General features: G+C 46.7%; 3 protein-coding genes and 1 pseudogene across 6 annotated transcripts in view; 3 read left to right on the forward strand and 1 right to left on the reverse strand.

The window, feature by feature from the left end:
• Positions 1–713, forward strand: part of Rusc2 (RUN and SH3 domain containing 2) — a 52,012-nt gene extending 51,299 nt beyond the window's left edge. For all 3 annotated transcript variants that reach the window (XM_038347183.1, XM_038347182.2, XM_038347181.2), the window contains one exon: positions 1–713. In XM_038347183.1, the coding sequence (XP_038203111.1) occupies positions 1–196 (196 nt within the window). In that variant the 3' untranslated portion in view covers positions 197–713.
• The window catches only part of Fam166b (family with sequence similarity 166 member B), a 22,450-nt gene continuing 1,445 nt past the window's right edge, over positions 659–21,663 (reverse strand). Inside the window, exons 2-6 of one of the 2 annotated variants that reach the window (XM_038347186.1) lie at positions 1,993–2,216; positions 1,696–1,892; positions 1,478–1,529; positions 1,129–1,326; positions 659–896 (exon numbers count right to left, since the gene is read on the reverse strand). In XM_038347186.1, the coding sequence (XP_038203114.1) occupies positions 808–896; positions 1,129–1,326; positions 1,478–1,529; positions 1,696–1,892; positions 1,993–2,182 (726 nt within the window). In that variant the 5' untranslated portion in view covers positions 2,183–2,216 and the 3' untranslated portion in view covers positions 659–807. Of the gene's footprint in view, positions 897–1,128; positions 1,327–1,477; positions 1,530–1,695; positions 1,893–1,992; positions 2,793–21,663 lie in introns of those variants that run through there. The other variant, XM_038347184.1, reaches the window with a different exon arrangement.
• LOC119826134 lies at positions 16,765–17,200 on the forward strand (annotated as a pseudogene).
• Positions 18,618–21,663, forward strand: part of Tesk1 (testis associated actin remodelling kinase 1) — a 10,097-nt gene continuing 7,051 nt past the window's right edge. The window contains 1 exon segment of the mRNA XM_042055955.1: positions 18,618–18,827. Within this exon segment, the coding sequence (XP_041911889.1) occupies positions 18,618–18,827 (210 nt within the window).

The raw sequence follows: 21,663 nt of genomic DNA on the forward strand, positions 1-21,663 counted from the left end.
TGAGGTGCAGGCGCTGTGCCACCATCTGGCCACAGGCCCTGGACAACTGAGCTTCCACAAAGGCGACGTCCTGCGGGTGCTGGGACCAGCCGGAGGAGACTGGCTGCACTGCAGCCGGGGCCCTGACACGGGCTTGGTACCTCTGGCCTATGTGACATTGACTCCAACTCCACCACCTGGAAGCAGCCAGAACTGAGGCCTTATGCATGCTGGTGGCCTCAGGGACCCTGATATCCCCCGAGACTCAGAGTCCGAGAGTTCTTCCCAAGCCCTTAGGCTTGGCTGCAAAAAGTAGACTGAGAGCCGGGGGCCACGTACCCCTGTGCTGGCACCTGCTCCCTGTGCTCAGTATTAATTACTCCTCCTCAACCGTCCCAGCGACTTTGTCCAAACCTCCACCCAGGAGAGGAGGGGAGGACACAGCGCTGGGCTGCCAAGATCTTTCCTGGCCCCTCTGGGCCAATACTTCCATGGGTGTAGACAAGTCTCCAGAGGGATGTGGCCCAGAGGCCATTTGTGGGTTTACTAGGCCGAGTGACAATGAGGATGGATAAACAGTATTGGGCCCAGAGCCCTGAGCCCCCCATGCTGTAAATAGACAGTGACCAGTGCCTGGTCGTCAGAATAGGAGGAGGAGCCCAGGCTTCTGTTTATGTATTTATGTATTTATTTATTTATTACGCCTATTAATAAAAAGGTGCTCAGCCTCTAAACTGTTTTCTTTGTGCCCCTCCCCCTACCTGCCTCTCTTCCTTACAAAAAGATCACCAGGATAAGACAAAAAGAGAGACCTTGAAATCCTGGTACTTAAGCCAGGAACTGTTTCTGAGTGGAGCTGAGGCCCAGAGCATCATGGGTGAGGTGTCCAAATGTACCACCAAACTGGAACTTATACCCTGTGTGGCCAAGAGAGTCCGTCATGTGTAGGCAGAGGCATGAAAATTCCATTTAATTCCCAGCCAGCTGCGTGGACTCTCCAAACTGCCCTCTGAAGTCTGCTCTCAACTCTCTGAGTGCCTCTCTAAAGCTAAATCACAGAACCTGACATCCTCCTTATCTGCTTATTCCAGTTCCCCAAACCACGCCCACCCCACACCCACACACATCCCAGTTCCCAAAGCCTCTCACCTGGCACGTAGCCGCTGTAGTGAGGAAGGAGACCCAGGTTCTGGAAGTTGGGCCTGGGGAGTGGGGAAAGAGGTTTGGGATCCTTCTGCACTCTGCCCTTTGAGCACGTCTGCCCAAATTCCTGCAGTGCCTGGTTGGTGAGCACCGGAAAGCTGGAGCCAAAGAGGAAGCGGGCACGGGGCACATAGCCAGTGAAGCCTGGGGGGGGGGGGGGGGGGGGAGATGCTGAGTCAAGACATCTGGGGGTAGGGGAGATGCTGAGTCAAGACATCTGGGGGTAGGGGAGATGCTGAATCAAGACATCCTGGGGATCGCCCCATGCCTTTGGTCATTATCCACGTCCTCTTACCTGACATGAAGAATTTCTGGGGATCTGTGTCATCCATGGAGTAGGGGGACGTCTAACGAGAGATGTTAATGAAGGAAAAATAGGATTGCAAGTTCAGGCTCCCAGGAGACAGAGCTGGCAGCCAATCCCCATGTCCGGTATCCACAACCACGTTCCCCATGGGGCCCCCAGGCCTGAGCCCAGACTCCCACCCCCATCACTAGCCTTCCCCAGCTCACTTGGGCCACCTCCTGCTTCAGCTCGGGCTCTTCTGCCTGGGGCCCTTGGTCTTTCTTGGCCTCTTTTCCTCCCTCGGCCTCCTTTGACAGCTCATGACTCTCCTGCTGCCCACGCCTTTGCGTAAAGTTATTCATAGCTTCAGCCCAAACCTGGTTGCAGTTCTTGGCAAACATGAACTGTGCCTGCGGTATAAAACCTAGCAGAAAGAACGTGTGTGTGTGTGTGTGTGTGTGTGTGTGTGTGTGTTCAGGACACACCCTGTGGGGAGGGGACCCCGTTCAGGCCGCCATACAGACCTGTGTACCCAGGGACTATGCTGGAGCTGAGCCTTTCATGCCCGCGCCTGGGAGGTAGCCTCCCCCCGGAAATCCCAGGAGACCTTGGAGACTGGATGGGAGGCAGAAGCTTGCGGTGAGCAGGAGGCCAGGCTAGGCCAGGAGGGCCTCGAAGTAGCTGACCGGTCACCTGCCCGTAGGTCTGGCCCATGCTGTACCGAAGTAGTGGGCAGTGTCCTGTGTACCTGAAGCACAGGACCGGCCCCTGAGCTCCACGGCTGATCGCCACTGTCACCATCATCCTGACACAGCCACAAAACCCTGCTCTTGGTCTGTACTTGGAGCAAGTGTTTGTTTCCCTCTGTGTGTTTCTTTATAGACAGGGTCTCTGTGGCCCAGGCTGACCAAACTCCTTTTGTTCCTTCTGCGTCCCACCCACTGCTGGGATCAGGCAGGTACCAACCACCCCTCACCCCCAGCTTTAGTCTATAGGTCGTTTTTGCTCATTTCTTTGTTTTCCCTACTAGAGCCTTGTGCATGCTAGGTAAGCATTAAACCACTAGAGCTGCTACTTGCCTGGCCCCGAGCAAGTGTGTCTAGGCCCTCTGCCTGGGTTTCAATCCTCCCACCCTGCTTCTACCTTGTTTCCATGGAGAAGACAACACAAACCTTGGTTAGACCCAGCTATTCCACGTCCCATTTCCCCTTTCCATACAATACCACAGGTACCCCCGTTCTCAAACCAAGATGTCAGCTTGACCCAGGGTCTAAGTGAACCAACTCCTATCCCCAAACCCCCATTCCCCAAAGCAGGCGGAAGAGCCCTGTGGGAAGACATCTTACCCTGGAATATAATGAGGATTCTGAGGGCTGAGTCCTGGAATGTCGGTATTGACCACAGCCATGGGAACCCAAAGAGTTCCTTTTATTTCCCTTCCAGAAGGGACTCTGGGCCGTGTGTACTGTATCCAGGGCTATGGAGCCAGAGGAAGGGGTGGGGCTGAAGGTGGAGAGGGGAGGTACTGGTGTGGAGCAAAGCCAGCAGAGCCAGAGAGGAGCAGACTTCTTGGTCTGCCCTGAGACTAATGCCATCCTGTCACATGGGGCAAGGCAGAAACTGAGGGGTACACCTGCTTTACTCCATCCCAAGAAAGCTGCTAGGTGGGCAGTGAGGAGATGAGAGAGACCTATAGGGTTATTCGGCTTTGTGTCGGAAGACTTCCTGCTTAAGGCCCTCCCTGCCTGAAGAGAGGTGGCTGTGGTGCCCCATGAGGTACCTGTGGAAAGAGCTGGGTTTGTGTAGAGAGGCTTCAAGGAGAATGTGAGTCGTCCAAAGGGGAAAGTCTGAGGGTGGGAGGACAGTGGGGTCCTAAGCTCCTAGGCAGGATCACTGAAATGATTTGCGTTAACAAAGGATTAGCTGGAAGCTGCTATAACATGAATCTTCCATTCCTCCGTGCTCTGCTCAGCACCCTGCGATGGCGGGACTCGGGAATGGAATCCCACAGGCCCCTGGGTACAACTGAGTCACTGTTCCCTCTCACAGCCACAGGTGGCACTGTTTACACCTTCCACTCTGAAGCCCAAATCAATGTATACAGATGTTTATTTTTTCCAGTGCAAGACTGGAAATCCCAGGCCGCGCGCATGCTAGGCAAGTCCTCTACCGCTCATGTGTGTCTCAGGACACAGATAGCTTTTAATTCAAGAAAGTATGAAGCCAGAATTTTGGAGTAGGGGCATGAGGCCAGGCAGGCTTCGACTCCTATCCTGAAGGCCCTAGCCTCATGGAGCAGGGACCTTAACTTCCTTTGGTCCCAAATTCTCCAGACTCCATTGTGAAGGTTACTGAGGCTCTAGGGCAGTGACCTCAGTGAGGTGAGTGAAGGATGTGGCTGCCAAGACTGACTTTTCGGTGGCAGCATTCAGGGGCAGAGGCAGGTGGATCTCTGTAAGTTCAAAGCTACCCTGGTCAAAGCGAGTTCCAGGACAGCCAGGACTGTTTTAAAAAAAAAAAAAAAAAAAAAACAGGAAGGAAGGAAGGAAGGAAGGAAGGAAGAAAGAAAGAAAAAGAAAGGGAGGGAGGAAGGAAGGAAGGAAGAAGACTGATTTTCCTCTCATCGGCTTATGACACCTCAGCTTCCAACAAAGAAGGTCAGTGAGTGGGGACCCAGCAGATGTGATGGAGGGGTGTTCCTACTCAAGGGGTTCAGGGAAGGAGACTCATATAAGGATAAGACCAGCAGACAAGTCAACTTTGCTCTTAAAAGATGGTCCAGACCCGAAACCTGAGCTTCTGGCCCTCCGGACAAGATGGAGAGGATCTGCTGCCACCGGGAAGGGTGGTGGGGCAGGGGGAAGTCTCGGCTCCTCAGAAAGAGACCCATGAGAGGAAATGAGGTCGTTTCCTGATTCTAGGCCAACCTTGGTGTGATGTTGGAACACTTCGGCAGGCATCTTGAATCCTTGGGAAAGCTTACTGGGGGCAAGGCCCCAATGCATCTGGGATGGACAGATAGAGCAGAAAGGCCACTGTGGTGGTACATTCCTCTAATGCTTTGGAGGCTGAGGCAGGAGGATGCATAACAAGACCCTGTCTTAGAACAAGCAGCTGCCTCAGGTTTTGACTTCAGTTGCTACGGACCTTGGGCACATTCAGTACGCCTCAGTTTCCTTGACTGTACCACAGGAACCACCACGGTTAGTTTTGAGCCTGTTTAGTTTTAAAGGTTTTTAGGTCATGATGCTTTGGGCTCTAAGTGAGAGAAAGTGGCCTTAACAACGGAATAGAAAGCTGGTCAGGTCAGCTGCTCCATGTTTACCTTTGGGACTTGGCCTGCCTTCCTCCCTCCCTTTTGTCAAAATCCCAGCTTCTCTTTGGAACGGTGTTTCACATTGTGTATTATAATACATCATGCTAAACAGGTTGTGATAAGAGTCAGACTCCAAAAATGATACTGATGTACCCGTGACACGAGACCCCCAAACAAGACCACCACAGAACCGGTATCTGACACAAACACAAAGGAGTTTAATTGATTTCAAGCTTGAACTTGGTCCACTGTCTAGCACTATGGCCTAGCGGGTGGAGGAAAGTAGCCTTGAGCATTTATAGGTTAGTGTTTATCTAGGGAAAACCACAGGGGAAACCCCAGGTGGCTCACAGCCTGGTCAGAGGGTCTTGGGGTAGCTGACATTTAACCTCATTGGTTACAGTGAGGGGAAGTACAGAATTGAAGAGTAAAGTAGTTAAAAATACATCAGGCGTGGTTGAGACATGTGGTTAGTGGCTGTCATTAGCCACGCGGTTAGTGGCTGTCATTAGCCACGTGGTTAGTGGCTGTCATTAGCCACGCGATTAGTGGCTGTCATTAGCCATGCGGTTAGTGGCTGTCATTAGCCACGTGGTTAGTGGCTGTCATTAGCCAGTCATACCCGCATCAGTCATGCCCAGGGTGGAGTTCAACTCGTTTGGAATCTGGGGTCATGGAGAAAGCATAAGAGGGGTGGTCTTAGTTGAGTTCAGATTTGACCCTCACAGATGCAACTCTGTTTGTGGTCCAGAGTGGAGGAAACTACTAGAATCAGCCAGGACTACTGGTGCAGGGTTGTAATCCCAGCTACTCAGGAGACCAGATCACAAGAATCAGGTCAGCCCGGGCTGCACAGTGAGACCCTGTCTCAAAATGGAAAATGTAAATAGTGGTCCAGGGATGCAGTTCAAGAGCAGAGCATTCGCCTAACATGGATGAGACTCCAGGTTCATCCCCAATACCCAAAAGAAAAAAAATAAACAGAAACAGTGATATCTAGACATATCAAAGGAAAGAAAATGGTACAATATCTGCCTGTTTTACATTTATAACATTCTTCAAATCCACAATAATCAATATTCATTGGTTATTTGTTTGGCAATTATAATGAAATATGCATTCAAACTCTCATGGCTTACTTATCCAGCACTAAAATTAAAGGACACGCTGAAGGGCTTCACTATGCCCAAAATTATAACCAGAAACAAAGATAGAATCAAATCCACAGAAACTCTAGATAATTACCAGTTGTTCCAGATATTTATCAGGGTTTCTCTGTGTAGCCCTGGCTACCCTGGAACTCACTCATAGACCAGGCTGGCCTTGAACTCAGAGATATACCTGCCTCTGCCCCCTATTGCAATCTGGCAAGGCCCTGTATTTCAATGGTCAAAAAAGTTCAACATTTTCTCAAAAAGTTAAACATGCTTCTCTATCCTGAGAAGCCATCCTTAGCATTGTCTTAGTTAGGGTTGCTATTGCTGTGATTAAACACCATGACCGGAGCAAAGGAAAGGGTCTATTTAGCTTACATAGCGTGAATCACAGTCCACTGAGGGAAGTCAAGACCCGAACTCAAACAGGGCAGGAAGCTGGAGGCGGGAACTGACACAGAGGCCATGGAGGGGAGCTGTTTACTGGCTTCTCCTAATGGCTTGCTCAGCCTGCTTTCTTATAAGGACCCCCAGCCCAGGGATGGAATCATCTACAATGGGCTGGGCTCTTCCCATCCTTTAATTTTAGTGCTGGATAAGTAAGCCATGGGAGTTTGAATGCATATTTCATTGTAATTACCAAACAAATAACCAATTACTAATTAAGAAAATGTCCTAGAGGCTTGTCCGTGTCCCCATCCTACGGAGGCATCTTCTCAATTGAGGTTCCGTCCTTTCAGATGACTCTAGCGTGTGTCAAGTGTACAAGAAACTAGCCAGCACAAGCATGTGCATCCATGTACATATTCGGCATACAAGATAGAAGTATGGACATCCATGTATATATTTGGCATACAAGATATAGCAGAGTTATTTGACGATTTACAAGGTCTTGTATTTACCCTCAGCAGTTTGACTATGATTGTAATTCCTAGAACATCCCCTAAGAAGTTACTAAATAGTGTAGTACTGTACTTATCTGTATGTAAGTGCAGTGTTCGGTTTAACGTTAGAAAACGACCTCATATGTCATTGTTTAGACTATGCTCTCTCTATTTTGAACTTAACTTGGAATACTGGAATTTGGGCAGGCATGATGTGAATCAGAGACCTCAAAAGCACCTTCCCACAGACTTTCCCCCAATATCTGGCAGGAACAACACAATGGAGGAAGAATTTCTTCTGTTCATAATTTCACAGACCTCAGCCCATCGTGGCTGGGAGTGCATGGAGGAGCAGCTGGCATCAGGGGTGCAGCTCGGCTGGAGCAGAACCACTAAGAGGAAGGGGCAGAAACAAGGAGTCAGCTACTGCTTCCTCCCGGCCCCACTTTGCACAGTTCACCACCTCCCAGTGGTGAACTCGACTTTCTAATCCCTCAGTGGGCTAGAGTACTATTTGGAGAGGAGCCCTCGGGGTCTAACCTCTGGAAACAACGCTCACTGGAGCATCTAGCTGTGTACTCTAGTGAGTACCTAAGTGTCTTTAAATGTTAAATCAAGTTGGCAACCAGAGGCTCCACAGATATCCGCTGGTGCTCCTGCACTTCCCCCCATCACCGTGCCCATCACCATGCCCAGGCTGGTCTAGGAGGGAAACCGGAGGAGGGTGGAAAGGGGGTGGCACCCCTAACAAACCCCACATTAGAAAGCCAAACTTCAGTCATCCCAGACTGTGAGAGTAGCTGTTGTTTTGTAGCGCTGTTTGGGACAGGGGCGTTTTGTTTTGATTGGTTTAGGTTTTGTTTGTTTGTAGTTTAGTTTGTTATTTGGTGTATGTGAGTGCTTTGCCTGCACGTATGTCTGTCTGTGTACCACATGCATGCCTGGTTCCTGAGGAGGTTTTGACCTCCACATAAGTGCTGGGAATCGAACCCCGGTCCTTTGTAAGAAACACATGCTTTAATCACTAAGTCAACTCTCCAGTCCCTAGTTTAGTTTTTGAAACAGTTTCACATGGTCTCCTGTTCACTATGTGGTTGAGGCTGGCCTTGAACTCCTATTTGCCTGCTTCTATCTTCCAAGTAATTATAATTACAGGTATGTACCACTATGCCCGGGTACATCATTGAGATCTGATATAGCCTGTTACATGGCACTCTTGTGGTAATAGGTCATTGATATAAATTACTATCCAAAACACCCATATAGTAAACACTACACTTAAATGTTAGAGCATTCCTTTAAGGATCGAGGGCCAGTAAGATTTCTCAGCAGGTAAAGGTGCTTGCCTCCAAGCCTGAAGGCTTGCATTTGATTCCTGGGACCCACACCTACAGGAGAGAACTCTGCTCCTACACATTGTCCTCTGGCCTCCAAATGTACACCAGGACATGAGTGTTTACATACACATACACACATACACACACACACAGACACACACACATGCACAAATAGCCATAAACACAACTTAAATCTAATGTTCAGGGCTAGGTGTGGTAGTGCATGAATTTAATCCCAGCCCTTGGGAGGTAGGTGCAGGCAGATCTCTGTGAATGTGAGGCCAGCCAAGTCTACTTAGTAAGTTCCAGGAGAGCCAGAGCTACATAGACAGACCCTGACTAGATAGATAGATAGATAGATAGATAGATAGATAGATAGATAGATAGATAGATAGATAGATAGATAGATAGATAGATAGATAGATAGAGATAGAGAGATAGAGAGAGATAGAGAGAGATAGAGAGAGAGAGAGAGAGAGAGAGAGACAGAGAGATAATAAATACATGCATACATAAATAGAAAGGATCTAAACCTATCATCCCATCACTCAGGAGACTAACTCAGGAGGCTTGCCAAGAGTTTGACACCAGCCTGTGCTATAGAGTGAGACCTCTTTTTAAAAAAGTCAGAAGCAAGGTAAGACTGCCGACTATCTCCTGCCACCATTTCACACTTTATGTTGGAGATCTTAGGCAAGAAACTCGAAACCAAACATGTGAATATCAGATGGAAAGAAGACTATAGAGAATTTTTTAACTGGATTTTGAGTGCAGGTTTTGCACACACAGGTAAAATATCAGAATTAATATTTTAAAAAGACCATTCCTGGGGGGCAGCAGGTACAGTTCTAGTAAGTACTTGCCTGGCCCTGGGTTTGAATTTCTAGAAGTGAAAACATACAAAACAAAACCCTCTTTGTAGAGCAGTGGTTTTGGTTCTCTGTGGGTCACGACCCCTTTGAGGATCGAACAACCCTTTCACAGGGGTCACCTAAGACCACTGGAAAACACAGATATTCACATTACAATTCATAACAGTAGCAAATTACAGTTATGAAGTAACAAAAATAATTTTATGGTTGCTGGTCATCACAACATAAGGAACTGTATTAAAGGGTCACAGAATAGGAACTGAAAATCACTGCTATAGAGAGTAAGTTACAGAAGGACAAAGGCATTCATTAACATGGAGACCTGAAAAGAAGGTTGCTTCCAGAGTCCAGGCAAGGGATGTGGTGTGGCTCACTGAGTCTGAGGTAGCAGTACTCATGCCACAGACACATCCCAGAGGTGCCTCCTGTAGCATGTGCCGATGGCCGGATACAAGACAAGGGCTCAGGTGTAGGGAGGAGCTGCGGTCTGTGTTCCCACCCGGCTCCCAGCTGCCTGGCTAGCGTATGCCCCAAAAGAACAACACACAAATGTATTCTTTTAAACACTGTCTGGCCCATTAGTTTCAGCCTCTTACTCACATCTTGACTAACCCATATCTAATAATCTATGTAACACCGCGAGCGGTTTTCTTTTGTACCAGGAAATATTCAGCATGTCTGACCTGGTGGCTGGCTTCATCGCATCTCTCTCCCTGAAGAGAGGCACGGCAGTCTGCCCGAGAGAGGAGAGGCGGGGCAACTGTCTGAGCCATCTACCTCACTTCCTTTTTCCTGTTCTGTCTACTCCACCTATCTAAATTTTGCCCTATCAAAAAGCCAAGGCAGTTTGTTTATTAGCCAATGAGAATCCTCCATCACTCAGGGCTAAGTCGGCTTTCTCACTGAGCATTTAGTGAGCATTATCGAGGTAGTGACACTTAGAGGCAAGTAGGGATTACAGGAGGAATCAGTGTTTGTGCCAAGCATGGCGGCACACATCTTTAGTCCCAGCCCTCAAGATCTGAGGGCTAGGCCAGTGTGGTCTATCTAGCAAGTTCTAAGACAGCCAGGGCTACATAGAGAGACCCTGTCTTATGTCGGGGACCAGCTTCAACAAGGGTACCACTTGCCAGGGTAGAGGCATGGGGATTAGAAAAAGAAGTAAAGAGAATGAAGATGTGAGTGAAAATAATAACAGAAGCATGGTATAGTACCGGGAGGGGCTCCAGTGAACACTGAAACCTGCCCACGTTTAATTTCCCATACACTTTTCTACCCCAGTACAACAGGGGGAAGAAGACAAAAGACTGCTTTCACATGATACAGAGGACAACTAGAACAGTTACTGCTGCAATACTTGAGACATCAAGTCATTAATTCATGAGAAAAGCATTCTGTAGTTTAGGCAGTGAACCTATCCCAGACCAAGTATCCTGAAGGCAGCCACTCTCTAGGTCAAACCTCTTTATTCAAAGGAAGGAGCAGAAGTATGCTTGAATTCTCTGACCTTTGGTCAGGGTGGAGTGATCTATCTGTATGGGCCATCTTAATGTTAAAAAGACCAAGTAACCACAACTTAGGTCAGTGTGGAGTAGCCACACTTTTTTCAGCAACTGTGAGCACACTGAAACTCTCTGACCCTCAGACAGGGTGGAAATAAGCTCACATTTTTGGGCCTCCACATATCCCTCCATTTTATTAATTTTAATAAAGCCTGTACTTCTGCAGCAGAACAGATGATTGTGTCTGCCTTAGGTGAACACTTTCCTGTATTTCCAGACTTACCCGTCTTCAGTACATGCATTCCAATCATACATGCCCATGTCTTAGGCGCGCCTAGCCGGGGGAGATAAGGATCTTACCCATTTCTGACTGATGACATCTGTAAACAAAGGTTTAAGGGAGAAAGCAAGTCTAGGTGCCCTGTGCCTTTGAGACAAATTTTTGTCAAGAGAGTTCACCAATAGTGAGGTAATCATGGGCAAGCAGATGCTCTGTGATATATGTTTCCTATGGCTACAGCATCACCTAAAGGAGTGGAGGATCACCGGGGTGGGAAAGCCCTTTTGAATTGGGTGTAGGGTGTTTCTCAGCAGTTTTTCAGCTGTATCTAAATTTGTCTTATTAAACATGGTCAAACCCAGGAGCAGGAACTTATTGGTAATGTCAAAAGACAATTTTTAATCTTTTTCTAATCATTATAATCTCATAGTGAACTAAAACAGTTACAAAAATTACTAATACCATAATTCTAGCATAAATATTAACAATAAACATGCAATTTGTCAAATCACAATTCTCTTAAATCTGTTCTAATCAAAGGACAAGAAAAGGTTTCTGTGATTGGGTGAGAGTCCAATTGCAATGCTGCTTTTTAAAAATTGTCCCCAGTCTCTGAGCAGCAGAAAAAAACCCTCAGGTTATCCTCCTCATCTCTGAAGAGGGGCTTCAGTCACCCCTTGTAATGAATCTTTTTTCCCCCAGGGGAGAAAATTGAGGTTTCAGTTTTTAGGTCCCCTATTTCAATGGAAGATTGAATATCATACTGGCAAAATGAGTTCTGTAGCCCAAGGTATAAAACAGTCAAATGTTCAATCAGCGTTTTGGGGTAACAAAAGGTAAACAGGACACACTGGATCTGAAAATTTGCACAAGTCCATCAAGAGACTAGGAATCACCAGCCGTCACTGTTGGGTCCATAGGGATCCAACAAAGATAGGGGACAGACCACCAAAGTCTCATAAACCATGGGCAAACTTTATTCCAGGAAAAAGAAAAAAATAAAATCTCCATGGGACACAAAAATAAAATCTCCATGGAGCACAAAGAGCTTATCAGCTAGCTGTGACCACAGCCAGAAATGGACTTGGATGTGGCCATGGGCTGTTTATAGCAAGAAGCAAGCATTAGGCATGAACAAAAGAATTTTTACAATCTCAAGGTAAAACGCAGATACAAATTGCTTTTTTTTTTTTTTTTTTTTTACAATTTCCATTAACAGGGATTTTTAGTTAAACTCGTGTTTGTATTTAGTTCAATATTTCTCTCTGGCACTTTCTGATGGTGTGTACCAAAACGCTACACTCCCCTGATACTGCCAGTTTTGTGTGGCAGGGTAGGGTAAGGGACAATGAACAACCAGAAAGTCAGGAACATCCCATCATTTAAGGTTTAACTCAGCTCAACATCAGTTGCTGGTCATGAATGGCCAGGGGGGGTATCTAAAAGCTGACCCTCAGTTTGCAGAGGAACTCTCAGTTTACAGAGGGCCCCATCAGCCTTGCAGACAGAGCTGTGGATTGTAAAGCAAAGTAACCCACTGTTAATAGTTAACCCCTAAACTGCTGACAGCCTGCTCTCATTTTCCTAGGCGTACAACTTATTTTTAAACTCTTTATTCTGGAATCTACATTTCTATATTCTTATTCTTGCATTCTTCAGGCACCACGATCTTCCTTCCCTTCTCCACCTGCAGCATGGTGGGGAAGTCAGGAACACAGACTCTCATTCCGACTCTTGGGGGGGGGGGGGCTTAGCAGCTACAATGTCATCAGGACTGACACTTCAGTTGTACATGCAATCTTCTCAAGAAAACAAAAAAGGTCCCCAGCTTGCTCCTTGAGCAGCTGAGGAGAGGGGGGCTGAACTGGCCCTTTACTATAGCCACACTGATGATTATCTTGCATTGGAACTTTCATCTGGCATCGGATGGAGATAAAGACAGAGACCCACATTGGAGCACTGGACTGAGCTCCCGAGGTCCAAATGAGGAGCAGAAGGAGAGAGAACATGAGCAAGGAAGTCAGGACCGTGAGGGGTGCTTCCATTCACCAAGACAATGGGACTGATCTAATGGGAGCTCAACAAGGCCAACTGGACTGGGACTGATGGAGCATGTGATCAAACCGGACTCTCTGAACGTAGCTGACAAGGAGGGCTGACTGAGAAGCCAAGGACAATGGCACTGGGTTTTGATTCTACTGCATGTACTGGCTTTGTGGGAACCTAGGCTGTTGGATCCTCACCTTCCTAGACCTGGGTGGATGGGGGAGGAACTTGGACTTCCCACAGGGCAGGGAACCCTGACTTCTCCTTGGACTGGAGAGGGAGGGGGAGGGGGGAGGGAAAAGGAAATGGGAGGAGGTGAACATTTGTAAAATTATATAATTTAATTAAAAAAAAAGAAAAAAAACAAAAAAGCTTTATTTTCTTCCTGTGAAAAAAATCACAGACATATTTTCAACCCCAAATTAGTACAGGGTTGGGTCCTTCCCATAATCCAGTGCAAGAGTCTTTCCATTTAGCAAATGTCACCTTGGTGCCGTCATGCCAATATCTATCCATGGCAGACTGCTCATGGGTATAAAAAGGGCACGATTTAAGGCATTTTGTAGTGACTGAGTGTATAACTCCTCTTATTTTTTTTGAAGTTGTGTTATATGGGCACACTAATTGCATGCCTTCTTAGAGACAGCATTTTGTGAGCTGCCTGGGAATTAGAATCATTACTCCCCATAATAATCTCATGGAAGGGATAAGATCCCCTGTAAACAATAATAAGCAGGACCACAACCACTGGATTTATTACTAAAAGTTTGTAAGCTATTTTTCTTTCTAATCCAAATTGCAAATCTGCCTAGCTGACAGACTCAACTTGCTCATTTACATTTGCACAGACACTTGCTGAGCCAGGAGCTGAAGTTCCCGAAGGCTACTTTTTTGTAGCTTGGCTGTCAGGTTGGGAATCAGGATCTCTGCTAGCAGCTGAAGCCGAGCTACATGGCAGGGCAAAGCTATCCTCTCTCCACCACTTGGCAGTCCCACCTCGGGACTTGGGACCAGGAGCCCCAGTCCCTCCTTACTTGCTGTGCCCTGGGCAGGCACAGGCCATGCAACTCTGAGACCACCAGCATACTTATGATTCCTTCTTTTGAATAAAGAGGTTTGACCTAGAGAGTGGCTGCCTTCAGGATACTTGGTCTGGGATAGGTTCACTGCCTAAACTACAGAATGCTTTTCTCATGAATTAATGACTTGATGTCTCAAGTATTACAGTAAGTAACTGTTCTAGTTGTCCTCTGTATCATGTGAAAGCAGTCTTTTGTCTTCTTCCCCCTGTTGTACTGGGGTAGAAAAGTGTATGGGAAATTAAACGTGGGCAGGTTTTCAGTGTTCACTGGAGCCCCCTCCCGGGTACTATACCATGCTTCTGTTATTATTTTTCACTCACATCTTCATTCTCTTCTTTTTCTAATCCCCATGGCCTCTACCCTGGTAAATGGTACCTTTATTGAAGTTGGTCCACCAACAGTCTTAAAAGACAGAGTTTTTTATACCCACTGATTTCTTTTGTTTGTTTTGCTTGAGATAGCCCAGTCTGAAGAATGCCCTTGAATACTGATTCTCCCGCCTCCACCTTCCAAGTGCTGGGATTATACCCATTCATTTTTTAAAAACAGATATTCAGGTGAAGATAATAAGGCTATCAATATCACTTAAGACTCAGAAGCCTCCGAGGCAATATCAGGCCATGATAAAGGAGAGTTCTTCAGCACAGTCTTTAACTTTTGGGATCAATGATTTGCTCTACAGCATGTGTACAGAAAGGAGGAGGTACTCCTGGTGGAGGAACAGGGAGCTGAAGAAAGCACAGCAAAAACCACATGGAAACAGAAGCCAGTGACTTATGAAATCAGTCAAGAACTGATGAAGAAACTAAGTCAAGACACAATATGACAGCATATGTTACTACATAGGCCATCAGTTATTTTTTCTGCTGCTATGATAAAATGCCCTGGCACAAGCAACTTAATGCAGAAAAGGGTTATTTTGGCCACAGTGATGGTTGCAGGTTTGTCATGAGGATTCAAGGCAGCAGGAGCTGAAGCAGCTGGCCACATTGTGTCTGCTGTCAGGAAGGGGCAAGCCATTGAAAGATTGTGCAAACTTCCTCCCTTCTGCAGTCCAGGGCCCTAGCCCAAGGAATGATTGCACATCTTCCATTAGAGTGGCTCTTCCTCAACAGCCCCAATCAAGACCATCCCTCACAGCTGTGTCTAGAGACCTGCCTCCTAGATGATTCCAGACCCCTACCAGTTGACTGTCAACATCAGCCATCACAGGAGACAGTGCTAAACACGTTTCATGGTTTCAGGCAATTTAACTTCAAATGATATGATAATATTTTTTTCTTTTTTCCATTTTCATGTGTGTGTGGTGTGCACGAGTATGCATGTTTTACATGTGTGTTGGCCCACTAGTATGTGGGGGGGTGTTGTACATGCATGTAGAGGCCTGAGGCTGATATGAAGCATCCATCATTCTGGATCATTCTTCCACTTTATTAACTTAAGTATGGTCTCTCAATCAAACCCAGAGCTGGCCAACATGGTTAATCCTGCTTTTCAGTTTGCCCTATGGGTCCCCTGTTCAGCTGCCATTCCACATGGACTTACATGGATTATGGAGATCCAAACTCCCATATACATGCTCTGTGAGGGCAGCCCTTTAAGCACCGAGCCTTCTCCAGCCCTACAATAAGACTATAAACTGTATTATGTAAACCATACTTTTCCTATCATGTTACAGACAGATGTGATGAGTGCCACGACCCTGCATATCTAGGCAACGGATACGCAGGTGTTCCGTGTGCATCTTCACAATAAAGACACGGAGAGGTTGTTTTGAAAGGGTCCATTATTGACTATATTCAGTTTGCCTGTCCTTCCTAATGTCAAATACTCATCAATTCCTGGTACCTCATCTTTGTGTTATAAATGCTATTCCTTTTTTGAACAAAGGGAAATATCACTGTAAAGATAGCTGGTCTAGATAGGTACAAAACAAACATTTTCTAAGATAAAACATATCATAAGAGCAAAAAGCTGGAATTGGGTGATGTGCACCTATGAATCTCAGCACACAGGTGTTGTGGAATATTATTTAAGATGTGTTACATTTGTTTATGCTGTGGAACATGTTTAATGATACAAAGGTGTGATGCAATCTTTTTATTCTTTGGTTTTTTTCGAGGCAGGGTTTTTCTGTAGCTTTGGAGCCTGTCCTGGAACTAGCTCTTGTAGACCAGGCTGGCCTCGAACTCACAGAGATCCTCCTGCCTCTGCCTCCCGAGTGCTGGGATTAAAGGCGTGCGCCACCACTGCCTGGCACATTTTTTTATGTTGCATTTGTTTAACTTCATGAGGCTGTGTTACTTTGCCTATCTAAAACACCTGATTGGTCTAATAAAGAGCTGACTGGCCAATAGCTGGCAGAGAAAGGATAGGCGGGTCTGGTGGCAGAGAAAATAAATAGAAGAAAAATGGCAGGGGAGAAGGAGAAGCAAGAAAAGGAGAGGAGGACACTAGGGGGCCAGGCTTCTAGCTACATAGCCAGCCACAGAGTAAGAAGGAAAAAAAAAGGTATACAGAATAGAGAAAGATAAAAGCACCGAAGCAAAAGGTAGATGGGATAATTTAAGTTAAGAAAAGCTGGCAAGAACAGCCCGGCTAAGGCCGGGCATTCATAAGAAAGAAATAAACTCCCGTGTATTCATTTATTTGGGAGCTGGGTGGCAGCCCCCAAAGAGTAAAAAAAACAACTATACACAGGAGATAATCAGGAGGAGAGTTCAAGGCTAACTTTGGAAATCAATATGGCAATTTCTCGGAAAATTAAGAATCAATCTACCTCCTCTTTCCTTTTGCAGCCATCGCTGGATCGTAGCCACCAAAATGAAGTTCAATCCTGTTGTGACTTCTGACTGAAGCAAGAAACCATAAACCAGCATTTCAGTACACCTTCTCACATTTGGAGGAAGATTGTGTCTTCCCCCCTTTCCAAAGAGCTAAGACAGAAGCACAGTGTTTGATCTATGCCCATTCGAAAGGATGAGGAAGCTCAGGTTGTCCAAGGGCACTACAAAGGCCAGAAGATTGGCAAAGGGGTACAGGTGTACGGGAAGAAACACGCATCCACATTGAACAGGTGCAGCGAGAAAAGGCTAATGGCAAACTGTCCATTTGGGCATCCACCCCAGCAGGGTGGTTATCACCAGGATAAACTAGACAAGGACCGCAAGAAGACCCTGGAAAGAAAAGCCAAGTCTCAGCAGGTAGGAAAGGAGAGGGCAAATCCAAGGAAGAAATGATGGAGAAGATGCAGGAGTAGGGGCGTCTCAGACAGTTTTCATCACACACACACACACACACACACACAGAGACAATCTACCTCAAGATCCAGCTATACCACTCCTGGGCATACATGCAAAGGACACTCCATCCCACCACAAGGACACTGTACTCAACTATGTTCAAAAGCAGCTTATTCTAATAGTCAGAAACTGGAAACAACCTAGATGCCCCTCAATAGAAGGATGGCTAAAGAAAATGTGGTACATTTCTACAATGGAGTATTACTTAGCTGTTAAAAACAAAGACATCATGAAATTTCCAGGCTAATGGATGGAACTAGAAAAAAAAAAAAAACCAGCCTACGCTAGATAGCCCAGACCAGAATGAGAAACATGATATGTACTTATTTATAAGTAAACATTAGCTGTAAAGGAAAAAAAATAATCATGCTACAGTCCACAGACCCAGAGAGTCTAAGGAATGAGGGCTTCAGGGCAACACAAGGATCTCCCCGTGGAAGGGAAATAGAACAGATTTCAAGGGTGGACTTGGGGTGGCTGAGGAACACGGAGTCCTGAAATGGCCATCTTCTGTAAACCAGGCAATGCCTGAAGGATTGGAACACCAACCTTGCCACAGAACCTTGGACCTACTGCCTAGAAGAACTGTCATCACAGAGACCAGAAAGACTTCATCCACACTGATGGGAGTGGATGCAGAGTCCAACAGCCACACATTAGGCAGAGCTCAGGGAGCCCTGTAGCGGTAGTGGGAGGAAGAATGGGAGGGATCAGAGGAACAGGGACACCATGAGAGCCAGAATCAACTGGCTGGGTCTTGGGGGGCCTCCCAGAGATCAGGGAGGCCTGCGGAGGTCTGGTCTAGGTCCTCTGCATGCAGGCTAACTGCTGAGCACTCCATGTTCTTGTGGGATTCCCAACAGTGGGAACAGGGGCTTCTCTATGACTTTTGCCTGCTTTGGGGACCCTTTCCTCCTACTGGGTTGCTTCGTCCAGCCTTGATGTGATGGTTTGTGCCTGGTCATATTGTAGCATGTTTATTCAATGTCTTGTGATGTCCCTGGAAGGCCTGCTCTTTTCAGAGGGGAAATGGAAGTGGGTGGATCTGGGGAAGAGGGGAGGTAGGGGAGGGGAAGAAGGGAAAACTGCAGTCAGGATGGAAGAATTTTTAAAAAAAAATTCAAGGCTAGCTTCAATGACTACGGAAGTTCAAAGCTTAGCATGGGCTATAAGGGACCATGTCATTTAAAAAGAATGAGAAGGGGCAGGAAGAGAGGAATGATGTGAGGGGAGGGAGGGGAAAGAGGGAGAGAAGGAAGGGGAGAAGGAAGGAGATAGCAAGATGGAGAGTTATCATAGTCCCTTGCTTTGCTTCTGTCATCAACTACGACAGGACCACCACCATCTATCAACAACAGAAGACACTGTTGGGTCATGGCTCTGGAGACGGGAATTCCTAAACATGGTATCAGCATCAGGCAAGGAGCTTCACGCTGCACTATAACATGCGGAGAGCAAGAAACAGGAAGGAGACAGAGAAACTTCAGGATGCATCTGTGGAGAATCAGTGGGTCGGGTGACTCCATCAGTACACTCCTGAGGGTTGTACCCCTGAGAGCTAATCGTCCCCATCATCTCCCAAGGGTCTGTCTGCCTCTCAATAGCAGTTTAAATTTGACATGTGTGTCAAAGGCAACATCCACACCATAGTGTTGGGAGCAGTGAGACCCCAGATCCTGAATATCTTGTAATTCCCTGATCTGAGTGCCTACAGCTGCTCTGAGCACGAGACCTTCAGAGTTTCCTGATGGCAGGAGAGTGGTTTCTGGTGGGTTTGGGCTGGGGCGTGGCTATCTGTAGTGTGGAGGCGAGCAGGCCTGCTTTTCATCCTGCCCAGCTCCCAGCCACCGGCTAGCCTTAGTGCCCCGAAATAACAACACACAAATTGTATTCTTTTAAATACTGCTTGGCCCATTATTTTCAGCCTCTTACTCACATCTTGACTAACCCATATCTAATAATCTTTGTAACACCACGAATGGTGTCTTACCGGGAAAGATTCAGCACGTCTGTCCTGGTGGCTGGCTTCATCGCATCTCACTGAGGAGAGGCAGGGCAGTCTGCCTAACTCAGAGAGGCGTTGGCATCTGACTGAGCCATCTACCTCACTTCCTTCTTCCTGTTCTCTCTACTCCACCCACCTAAGGGCTGGCCCATTTAAATGAAGCCAGGCAGGTTTGTTTATTAGCCAATGAGAATCCTCCATCAGCTATCTCTATATAATCTGGCCCCTGAACACAATAAAGGGGGCATTCTTGGGGGAAAAATGTGGTGAAACAATTCCATGGTTACATGAATTAGCCTTTGAAATGTTAAAAAATTAGCACACCAGATTGTAACTGTTTAGCCAAAGGGATGGTTGAATTATTCATAGCCCAAATGGGAGGCTGGGTCCAGTGGTTGATTGGGGACCCTATTGCTGGTAATCTTAATGCCTGTTGCCATGGGCATTCATCTTTAAAATCCTGTGTAAGATCAGACAACCCATGAGAATGCAGCATATGGTCCACTTTGCAGAAGCAGGATCAGCTGGGCTGCTAGGGAAGCCGAAAAAGGTGCACGAGTGAGAAGGTGTCTTCCATGCACTCAGCTGACAAGAATGAATGTGCCACGGGGGTATGGCAGCTGGGGTATGTTATTTAGGGGACTGCTGAAGGAGCAGTGGGTTTCTGACTGCTCCTGGGGTCATGGCAAAGCCACTCCTAAAAGTCCCGAGTCTGATATGGTCACACACCTCTGTTCACTTGAGGGGAAAAGGGTGTGTGGAAATAATATGAGGAACCAACTCAGTCTCTGGGATACTTGAATCTACCTGTCTTACAGGCTTAAATTGCTCTCTTGTGTTCCCTAAAAGCCAGTATTCTCCTGAGGAGATGCTGTCACTCTCTCCTGAGTACAGGTTCAAAGTGACAAAAGGCTGTGTGGTCAGGAGGGTCTTCTGGTTTTAATAAAAAAATTTAGGGGGGGAGATGGTTGGGAGCAGTGAGACCCCCAGATCCTGAATTTCTTGTAATCCCCTGATCTGAGTGCCTACAGCTGCTCTGAGCACGAGACCTCAGGAGTTCCTATAGCAGGAGAGTGGTTTTCTGGTGGGTTTTGCTGGAGCGTAGCTATCTCTATATAATCTGCCCATGAACACAATAAAGGGGGGCATTCTTGGGGAATTCAAGGGGTGACCTGTGGTCGCTGTCTCTCTGTCTGTGTGTGTTTGTGTATTTTAACCTCCAGCCCCTTGCCCAAAGCTCGCGAACTGGGTGTTAGCGCACAGAGCGCAGACACGGGGGTGCGGTGCGCAGCACCATAGTATGTCAGAAGAACTTTGGCATCACCTTGGGGAGGTCCCCATGACCAAAACAAAATAGATGAACCAGCATCAAAATTTACTTCAGCTACCAACACCTGAGCGCATGGCATGCGTTCAATTATGAGCTCATGGTGTATACACGGGAGTCTTCACTGGCTCCCTTGAAGAGGCTAGGACACCAACACTATCTGAAAGTTGGCTAAAGGAAACATTTATCCAGCTTCTCCTGGAATTGCATCTCTGGATAACAAAGAGTTAATGTGGAAACCATGTTAGATTTTTGTTTGTTTTGTTTTCTGTCCCAGTGTCAAGCCCTGAGAGAGCCTTGTGTCTAGAGGAATTTATTCTGGCTCTGGGTTCGGTGGCTTCTGTCTCTCTAGTGAGGCAGAACTGTGCAGCTCCTGAGACAGGAGAGGATTCCTGTCTGTGAGGGTCCCCAGACCCCACTCAGACCCCAGACTACAGGATGGTGCCACCCACATTCTAGGTGTGTGTGTTCCCCCCAAAATCCTCTCTGGAGATGCCTTCACAGACACACCCTAAGCAGTGCTGACGGACATAGGTGCTGCTCAACTCAGTCAAGTGGATACAATTAATCACTAGAGAAAGGGGTTTCTCCCACCCCCAGTGCAGAACCCAGGGCCTCAAGCAAGCCAGGCATGCGCTCTACTTGCCCAGTTATATATACCCAGCCTGAAAAGTTTCTATTACAGCCTAGTTAGTCCCCAAATTCAAAATCCTCCTTCCTTTGTGTCCTAAGTGCTGGTATTCTAGCTGTGCACCACTATGCTCCAATTCTTATAGCTTCTTAAAAATTAATAATAATAATAATAAAATAATATAATAATAAAATAATAAATAATAATATAGAACCTGGAGAGAAGCTCAACAGTTACAAGCACTGGCTGTTCTTCCAGAGGACCAGGGTTCAGTCCCCAGCACTCACATGGGGCTCACAACTGTCTGTCACCACAGTTCCAGGGGATCCAATGGCCTCTTCTGACCTCCTTGAGTACCAGCATGTATACTGCACACTGATACGCATGCAGGTAAAACATGAATACACATAAAATAATAAAAATTGTTAACTAATAATGGAAAAAGATGGAGAATCAG

This window comes from Arvicola amphibius, chromosome 11 (assembly GCF_903992535.2).
Source record: "Arvicola amphibius chromosome 11, mArvAmp1.2, whole genome shotgun sequence".
In the NCBI taxonomy this organism is placed as follows: domain Eukaryota; kingdom Metazoa; phylum Chordata; class Mammalia; order Rodentia; family Cricetidae; genus Arvicola; species Arvicola amphibius.